This window comes from Limulus polyphemus, unplaced genomic scaffold, assembly GCF_000517525.1.
Source record: "Limulus polyphemus unplaced genomic scaffold, Limulus_polyphemus-2.1.2 Scaffold2867, whole genome shotgun sequence".
Classification (NCBI taxonomy): domain Eukaryota; kingdom Metazoa; phylum Arthropoda; class Merostomata; order Xiphosura; family Limulidae; genus Limulus; species Limulus polyphemus.
This window is the reverse complement of record NW_013668477.1, coordinates 53,799-64,212: the sequence shown is the minus strand read 5'-3', so window position 1 is coordinate 64,212 and position 10,414 is coordinate 53,799. Positions and strand designations below refer to the sequence as shown.

Sequence of the window (10,414 nt, the reverse complement as noted above, 5' to 3'; positions counted from 1 at the left end):
TAGGACGCAAGCAGGTTTGACATAAAATATTGGGGTAAAAATGTGCGTCTTATACGCTGAAAAATACATTAATTACTTTTGAGGGTCATAATATCTCAGATTAAAATGATTACACACTTTTTTTATATCCTGTTGTTCTTCCAAATAAAACAACACAAATCATTCATTTTTTGAGGTTTTGCAAGATTATAGAAACAAATCTACAAATTGTGAATTTAAGTAGTATAATAACAATAGAAGTTTTTATGAATACTTTTATGAAATATTGTATTTATAATTACTGGGGTTGTTAAAAATTTATATATTTCATGCATTTTCACTAAACCCTTGCATCAAAACCCAATCTGAGATACCCATATTCTCAACAAAAAATATTAATAATTTCCACTTGCCAAATATTACATTCTATGAAGTTATATAGTACTAACTGTAAATGTACATATGTTGCATACAGTGTAAGAGTGCCACACTGATATATCAAGGGATTGATCGGAGGTAATTTAGTAGTTACTACACAACACCATAACTTTTTGGAAGCAAAAACAAAGATGCTTCATCCAAGTCAACAGCTTTGAAAATGGGAAGGTAAGAGGGAGTTGAGTTACATGAAGAGATTAGCACTGCACAAATGCTTGGTGTTAAATCTACCAATTAATAGCTCACTTTTCTAAAAGAGCTCTAATAATTATATCAGCCATATATATAATCATATATAACTGTATTAGTAATAAAGATCCCATGAAATTCTATACTTTCAGAATTAAAAATAAATTCAAACAGGTATTTATCTCTTTTAATATGAGAAGTCTTTCCTTGTTAGATTGCTCTCTTGCCATAAACAACCAGAAGAAGAAAAGAATCCCAAAAATGAAGAGACAGAAATGCATTGCAAATAAAAGTTTCAAAACATGTTAAGATTCATCCACATGCTGGTCAGCAAAATACCCTCTAAAATGTACTAGAACCAGGATGCTGAAGACATCATCAAATGTCAATTTTGATGATAGAGCAAACAATTCATTACGGATTTAAAAGGTGAAGAAGCCAAGAAAAGTAATACCAAACCCAAGTCTCATTAAGAACAATGCCTAAGAACTCAAGGCTACTGAAGACAAAAGGCACAAAAGAGATCTCTAAATACTGATGACAAAAGGGATTGATGGCTTCCATGATAGAGCTGGGCAAGTTAATTGATTACCTATGAGAAGTGATTACACCAAATAATGTCAGGTAAACTGATCAATTAATCAAAATTAATGTTTCCATTTATTAGTTTTCAATTACTCCAGCAATCAATTTATCAAAATTACAATTAAACTGTCACAAAAATGATAAAATAATCCAAATAAAGGCTATTACTCATTTTAATGACTCCATCTCAACTAACTATCCAAGTAATCAAAATATTGTTATTATGTTTGTTTATTATTTAGCATAAAGTAAAATAATGGGAAGGGGGTTGAGGGCCTTGGATTTGATTCCCATTCCTACTATACTTGCTTGCTCTGGCTTTGTTATTTCAAAGCTACTAACACTATCTGCCATTATCACTAGTTTTGAATTACTGATTAGAAGAAAGGCAACTGGCTTGGAACACCAACTGCCAATGCTAAATACTTAAATGTTAAATAATATGAAAATTTATTGTTTTTACAATGTGTTATGATTTCTAATTTCTAATTGTTTAAATATATTCTTTAATGTTGTATAAGCATGTAAAGATCTAGTGAAGTTCTACAAAGGGCCAGACTCCTACACAATTATTTTTAAGGCATAAGTAACTGTATACACACATACAAATCTAGAAGGTTCAAATCCCATCATTGTTTTAAAGAAACTAATATAGAAAAAACTGCCAGAGATTCTTACAATACCATGTAGTATCAAAAAGAAACATTAGGTGTCAGTGTTTTTATTCAATTGTGCTAGTAATTACTATAAAAGTATTTTTGAGGTTCTTTGTGCAATCAACACAAATAGCCTTCAGCAATCTTATTATAATGGAGCTTGCAATGTATACATCCAAAACTCTGGTCTCGGAAACTACTGCACCGATCATCACCAATGATAACTGGGTAATATTTTTAAAACTAGATGGTATTTTTATAGCTGAACAATAAATAAAAACAATTGAAGATTCCACAAAAACAAAAGTTTAAGATTTAACCAATAAAAATTACAAACAAAAATGAGTAAGCTTCAGATTTAACCAATAAAAAATATAAAAAAATGAGTAAGTTTCAAATATAAAACAATAACAAAACATACTTAAAAAAATTATTATTTTTTTCTTTAGTGAAGATCTCATGAGTGTTGCAACAGAAAAGCTAGGCACTTTCACTGATAACTGCATCTACAATACAAAAAGTCTTCAATAAAATCTACTCTGTGATGTAATGCTGTGATGATAGCTCATTTTTTAATTAAAATTTCAATAAAATCCTCTTTTTCATGGATAGTGAACATTATTGAATGTCAAGTATAAGTACATTGTTGTAGAACTGTCAGAAAATTCTAGAAAAGGCCACAGGCCTAATAGCCTTCTGCAGGAACTAGCAGTTATACATGAATGGAGGGTGGGTATTTCTACTAGTACAGTTAAGGCCTCAACTAAATAAATGATTATTTCTAATGTAACATTGCAAAATATGAATATCAATCAAATGTTGCCATTGTATATTTTCACACTTTCTAGACATTATAACAATATTCATAGGTTTTTTTTCAATCAGTTAGCATGGTTTAGCTCTTATCCTACAAGGTAAAGCTGTTACAGAATCAATTTTTCAGTGTTTAGAAATTACAGTCCCTGTGAGAAAGACATTTTTGTACTGTTGATGTTTAAAATAAGTGAAAATGCAGAAAGTATGGCTGAATAAGCACTGACTTTTTCAAATATTTTTGAAAACAAGTATCCTGTTTATTAATGTTGTAATTTTGTTTTTCTTAAATATAATTAGAAATAATCATCACTATTTGATTTAAATTTAAAAATTTTAATGTTTGTTTTAACTGCTTTTATTTTCATATCAATCACACTACTATAAATAAAGATATAGGCTTTGAAATAGTTGGACTACAGCCTGACTAAGCAAATGATTTATAGAATATATTCTGATTGTTTTAACTTTGGTTGACTTTGTTACTCTACAGCTATATTGTCAACACCGATTAATCCAAAATATATTAATATAGTAAAAGTCTCTTCTGTCATGTAAAAAATACTGAAAGTTTGGTTGCAGTGTTACACAGCTAACTTTTAAAAAGTTAACTGGTATTATACCATCATTACGAGAAAATTAGGTCATCTGAGTATTAGTTGTATAAGTTAGCACCACATGGCATACGCAACATGAATAGATGTTTAAGATAGGGATAAGATGCCATATGAGCAATTGAAAAGTCTCCTGTAGTTTTTAAACTCTTAGGCAGCTTTCATGTTTAGAAGTTGCTGCTTTTCAATTCATTTTTATGAATAATTTGTGCATTATTGTGTGGTTTTGATGCTTATTGATTATTAATATGTATTTCAATGTGCTATATTGGCTTACTACTATAAGTTATTTATAAACATAAAATAAAGCAGCGTTTTTCATACAACAGTTTATATTTTGTGTATTTATTGGAGAGGAAGAAGGTACAAGTAAGGATATACAGCTACATTAACAAAGCATAGCATGGCATGATTCAAAATGAAAGGATTGTACATTCTGCACAAAGTTAATTAAATGCAACTAGGTATAACAAAACATTTAATTCTTACCAGAGTTTTCAGGGGAAAATCTTGTTATATATCAGACAATTAAGTCCTTAATGATACCCAAACAAAATATATGTACATATAAAGGTTTGGCTAGAATTTTAGGTTTATGTTTTTATTCCAAATCGGCTCATCCCATGCAGTGAAATATTCACTTACAGCATCTTTGGTAAATATTATTCACTGGTTTAGATTTTTATAATTAAATGCATGTTCTTCTAAATTAACATATCATTAAGACTTTGTTTGATGTTAAACATTACAGCTTAGAATTTTAGTTAACATTAGAAAAGTCAATAATATCAAATACCAGTAGTGTGTGAAATATGTTCTTGTTCATCTGAGTGCGAACAATTACTGCCTAGCAGCTTCTGATTGATATTTAAAATCCCAGTTAAGTAATAGGCAATTCACACATTTCTGTAGCTGTTTTTCCATATTCTTTGTACCAAATATATAATTTTAAAGAAAACTGAAAAAAAATATATTATTCTACAAAAATAATACCGTACAACTCTACAATGTGTACAAACTAGGATATATGTGATATACATGACACAAGTACACAGGTGGATGGATAGCTAAGGTCAAGAACACAATTATTAGCCAGTTGCAAAACTAGCTGACCAGGTATTGTGATATACTCTGAAGATATTTCATATGGACAACACACAGTAGACTAAAAAAGGTGAACAGGTATTACCCATCTACAAAGTAAGTCTATTGCTGCAGCCCTGAAGTAACCCTGAGCTTCCCAGAATATTGTCCAAGAATTCAGGATCTGTGAAACTTCCAAAAGTTTCTCATTTTCCAATTATTCTACAAATTTTAGGAAATTTCAGGGCTTGTTTTTGTGAGTTCATAACTGAAACAACTGTGTGGCATAAATGACAAATTATTCCAAACAGAATATACTCTACAACATATGTGGTGGATTCAGCACATTGTTTAACCTTGCACTTAACATATGTATACATAATGAATCCAGGCCAGAATTTTGGCAATTAATCATTTCTACCTAGTTTTTTACAGCAGTAAATATACACTAAAAATCAAGCAGATGTGCAGTTTTCTATCTTTTCTTTGTTTTATATTTTAATAAGGGCAAAACTGCATACCCATCTTTGCATGCTTTTTATTGTGGGTGCATAATTGCAATGATAAATTTGTAATCATTACAGTTCCATAAATTGTTTTTCACAAATTATGCAGTTTAATCATGTTATAAAATTTTTTAATCATTATTTGTTTTGTTTATACAGGTTATCTTAATCTGTTTTAAGTGAATGCCAGTTTTACTAGTTTAGAAAAATCCCCACTTATATTCACCAGTACAGGATCTAGGTCTTACATATTTTAATCTATATGTGGCTTCAAATTTGATGATGAGGAACCCATTTTGAGATTAATAATGCTTGGAGACAGCTTGAATAGGTAATGAAGAAAAAATTTAATATAAGTTTAACATAATAGCAAATGTACAATGTTTCGACATGAGTTTTATCATCATCAGGTACAAGTAGTTTACACTGACACAGATATATATACAGTGTGGAACAAAGAGGTCACATGACAGGATACTGTAGCACAACTTAGAAGAGATATCTTGGCACCCCAGAGTGTTGATTTAGAGTAGGGTTGTTTTGTTCAATTAAGATGGATTCCTTGATTTTTGTGTTTGTTTGGTTCTTTGTTTAAAATTACTGTGTTTTTAATAAATATACTATGGTTTTTTTGAGTTGCAATGGTGGAAAACATGGGGCAGTTTATTATTGTGTTCCTTGAATCTGGTTTCCAATGTTCTTCCTGTTTCTCTGATGTAGAATTCTGGGCAGTTATTGGATGTTATTTTGTAAATGACGTTGGTATTGTGTGATTCTAAATAATTTTTGTTTACTAACGATTTTAATTTAGGGCCGGGTTTTTGAGAGAATTTGATGTTGACAGGAATATTGTGTTTAATGGCTAGTTTTGTCCAAGTGTGGATAACTCTTGAGCTGGTTTCAGGGACAAAGGGTAAACTGCAGTGTAATGTTCTGTTGTTGGGTTTGTTGGTATCAATTTTGTTCGTGAGTTGAGTTTTGTTGTGGGAAATGTTGGAGTGAAAATTTATTAGTGTGAATGAAGGATGCTTTATGTGGTTGATTTCTTTCGACCTCAAAGTATTTGTATGAAACTGTTTTTTCTTATTATAAGAATATAATCTTTTTTAAAGTATATCAAGTGAAATCAAACTTCTAAAATCAATTTTCATTCCACAAGTGTAAGGCTTTGTATATTGCAAATCCCCATACATTGTTTTCCACACATTGAATATATACAGCTTTCATTACACTTCATATTTGAAGTGTATGAATACACTCTTCACTCTCCTCATAAGTTATAATGTATTATTCAGTACAACTTCTTTCAATCTGGAACTATTAAAGTTGACTTAAGTAAACTGGTAAAATGCTATATACAATATTAATGGATCCTGTTAGTTCCCACTCATTCATTTCAATGGAGTCCACCCATAAAAAAATAATCATTAAAATTTAAGTGTAAAATTTATTGCAAAATGCTTTTTGGGATATTACCAAAGAATATTGTTCAAATTTTATTAACACGTGTGCAAAAGTGATAAAGTTTAAAACATATTTTACTTCATTAAAATTTTGAGTCACATAACATTTTACAATAGTGCAGTAACTGCCAAAACACATCTTGACTGATAGGTAGCAGTGAAGGAAGACAGAACATATTCTAATAATGTTGTAAAAATGAAACATAACAGCAGCTAGTGCAGTGAAGTTAAACACTGTCATTACTTACTAACACACAATACTATATTATCTGAATAGACTTTAAAGTTTTATTCTTATTTATCCCCTAATTGTTTTTAAACTTTGTAAAATATAGTTACAACTATAAAAGGTTTTATTTTACAAAATGAATTGTTGCTTTTCTAATACTTAAGTTGTTTGACTTTAAACCTAAGCCACCTGAAGAATATCAAAAAATACTAGGTTTTTACTTTGGCTAAGTAGTCATTTGGCTAAAAAAATGAGTTATGATTATTCATTTATCTTGGTTGATAAATAAAACGTTTGAGCAACTGCACTGTTATAGATACAACATTTAAGGTCCCAATATTTTCATAAACACACTTATAAACATGCAAGATAATACTAAATTGTCTGGAATATCAAGGCTGGAAAATTGTACACATTTGTGTTGCAACAGGTGAATGATAAGAGAATAAATCTTTTACTATTTTTAAATGTTACGCAATATAGTTCTGTTGGGTTTATGATACATTTTCATGTACAAAATTTTGCAACAAAAAGCAACTTATTTTTAATTAATGTGTTTGAAGTCTGAAGACAGATCTTCTCTTGCTTTGCATTGTTTTTTTGGTACTGATGTCAATTTTGTATGTTAATTCTAACAAGTTTCAATAAGTTTAACTCAAAAATATTGACATATTCTACCATTTCCTGATATTTGTTTAGTGTAATTCAAGAATTAAAAGAAAAAATATTTTTATTTATGCATAGCTGAAAAAAACTATTGTCTGCAAACAGAGCTACTTTTGCTAAGACCCTATCACCCACTGAAGGTATGTTATCCATTTCTTGGTTGTAGCTTTGTTGTCACATCATGTGGTTTGATCATTTACTAATAGCTATAAAGTTTAAATACAATTAAATAATTCAAGAATTCAATTATCACATAACAGTAGATTGAATATAAAGGTTTGAATATAAAGGTGTGAAAATATTTTTGTATTAAATTATATGTGTTCAATAAGAACACATCAGATAATTTGACATAAGGGAAGCTTATACAGCATAAAGACCAGTTTAAGGTTCTCAAAGTTTAAAGAGAGGTTAAAGAGACGCTGAAAGGGTAACAAAGACAACTTTATTACAAGTTTAACACAGTGAAAGTGTATACTATGTTTGGAGATGTTTTTTAACCATCAGAACTTTACAAGTAGTTTATGTAGATAAAGGAATATATGAATAATATAAAAGAAAGAAGTCATAACTGTAGATTGCTTGAGGCTTAATAAAGGTATCTTGATGTTCCATTCTTTATTAAAGATTAAAGTATATTTACTCTTTAATAAATATACTATGGTTTTACTGAGTTGCAATATTTGTAAAGAGATTCTGTTTTTAACTATGTTCACCAAATAAAATGTAACTGTCATCGAATAAGTTAAGTTTGCTAAGTTTAGCATTTAGTGAGGATGGTAGGCAACTGCAAAATATTCTGATGACTCAAATCTTTACTGGATATTATTTCTATGTTTATCCTATACAAACAAGTACAATTACTCATTAACTGGGTCACATTCTTCATATTGCATCACTTGTGAAAATTAATGAGGACGGATTGCACTCTTGAGTAGCCCAGTGCTAGAGCAATGGTCATGTTAGCCAGAAGTCCTGGCTTCAAAACCTGATCTTTTCAATTACTGGCTTTTTCATTTAAATATTTTATATTAATTATTAAAATAATAGTCCTATTTCATTGTCTCCAAGCAGAATCTAGAAAATATTGTTTGATGCTACCACTCAGCTCTGCAGCCTACAATAGTGAAATGTAAATGAAGGTATATTTAATATATTTCAATCCAAAATTAAACCTATAAATTTTAACTAGTGTTAATAAATTTCAAAGACCATGGTTCACTTAATATTTCTACCAATGGTCAATTACATATATTGCACTACAAGTTTTATGTTGATTTTTCAACATTATCAAATTATCTTTGTTGTTGGTTCTGGATGTACAATGTAATAGAAACTTTGAACTTACTGCATGGCACATGGTACTCTTCTTTATTTTCCAGTGAAATTTCATAGTTTCTTTCCACTTCTTTGGGTAATCTTCTATATAAATCTTTACAGGAAGTAAAAGTCCCTAAAATGTTTATAAATTTAGAATAACTAAACCTGTAAAAACAGACATAAAAATTTAGATGTCTAGTTGAACAATATCTGAAATATGTGGAACAGCATTTTTGTTTTGGAAAAACCTGCTGCCTTTCACAGTGATGGGTCACAAAAAGTTTTACTGGTCACTACACAAAACATCATCATCACTTGTCTGACACATGTCCCCTCTTAAAGTGATACACACACACACACACATATATATATATATATAAATACATATGAAGAAAAAAAGTTACTCTATGTGGAAAAAAAACTAATTACTTGCACTTAGTAGACTTACATTTCTAATTAAGCATAGAAATGAAAGGAGTTTCTAATTTTTTTTTTCAAAAGTTGTCTAAACATTTTTTAACATTCATATTCAAATATTTTGCACAACACAGTTCTTGGCACAACTGAAAACTAAAACTTCTCACTCTTCAGCCATGTCCCCACCTACAGTTTCTTTTTCACTTGTTTCAGCGTTTTTTTAAAAAAACTCTTGATGAATGTTTCTTGACACATATCAGTCAACAAATTAAAATTTATGTGAACAAAAGGAGGAAGGTTGTGCACTAAGAGTCAAGAAATGCCCAATTACTCATTCTTCATATTGCATGTATCTTTAAAGGCATAGTCTAACAGAAGTCATACACTCTTGTTAGAGACAGTCAGTGTTTCTAAGTGCCTTCACAGACCTTTTACTATCAGTTAAACTGATTGGCAGCTTCAGTTTCTGTCAGTTAACTATGTTTTAAAACTGTTACTGATGCAATCTAAAGGATGAAATATTAATGCTGATGTAATAAGTCCTTGAAAACTTTTTTCTTGATAATTAACTACAAAATGGCCTATTTCCACATACTTGTCACCTTGTGCTACATGTTTATATATATTGTACTTGCAGATCTTCGATTTACCTGTATATAAATTTGAATTCTGAAAATACCATTTTCATATTGATGAATGACTAAAACTCAATAAGTTATAAGCAATTTCATTCAAAATTAAATTGATATGAGAGAAAAAAAGGCAAGAAAGTAAAAGCGGATTTAAAAAATCAAAAAGTATTAGTATAAGCAACAGGAATAGAATAATTTTCACTCTGATTCACGAACACAAAAATTTAATTTGAATATCAGGAACATACATTTCAGGAAAAGAAACAATGTGCATAGTTCACTGTTAAAAATTATATAAGATCAAAATGATTGTGCATAAAAATTAAAATATTAAATCTAAAACTAAAGAACACAATGTGATAGTGCTATAAAAGATGGAAGTGGTTGAAGATTAACTTGGTTGGTTCAACAGCTGAATTTAAAGCTAAGCTTTCTGTACATATAGAAACATTAACTGAATTACCCATTCCCTGTGCAGGTGTCCAAATTACTTGAAATAGGTATTTAAAACACAACAAAATTACTTTTAAAAACATATATTTCAAAAATTCAATTTTCATAACATTTTAATTTTTATCTAAACCTTTGATTTTCAAAACAAAAATTACACAATCTAAATTAAAGGTTCCTGATATACCACACTGACTGTTGTTCCTTCTTCTGACAAAATATAAGCAGGTTTTGATGAAATCCAACCCATGATTAAGAAAAACTTGGGAAGTTTAAAAAATGATAAGGCTCCTGGGCCAAGGATTTTGAAGGACGTTAAAGATTGGATACGTGAGCCACTTGCTACTATTTTTTGTCAGTCCTTGAATAGTGGG

At 29.6% G+C, this 10,414-nt stretch overlaps 1 protein-coding gene across 1 annotated transcript in view; it reads right to left on the bottom strand.

The window, feature by feature from the left end:
• The window catches only part of LOC106468089 (origin recognition complex subunit 2-like), a 104,437-nt gene that overhangs the window by 75,280 nt on the left and 18,743 nt on the right, over window positions 1-10,414 (bottom strand). Inside the window, exon 3 of the mRNA XM_013928492.2 lies at window positions 8,570-8,674. Within this exon, the coding sequence (XP_013783946.2) occupies window positions 8,570-8,674 (105 nt within the window). The remainder of the gene's footprint in view (window positions 1-8,569; window positions 8,675-10,414) is intronic.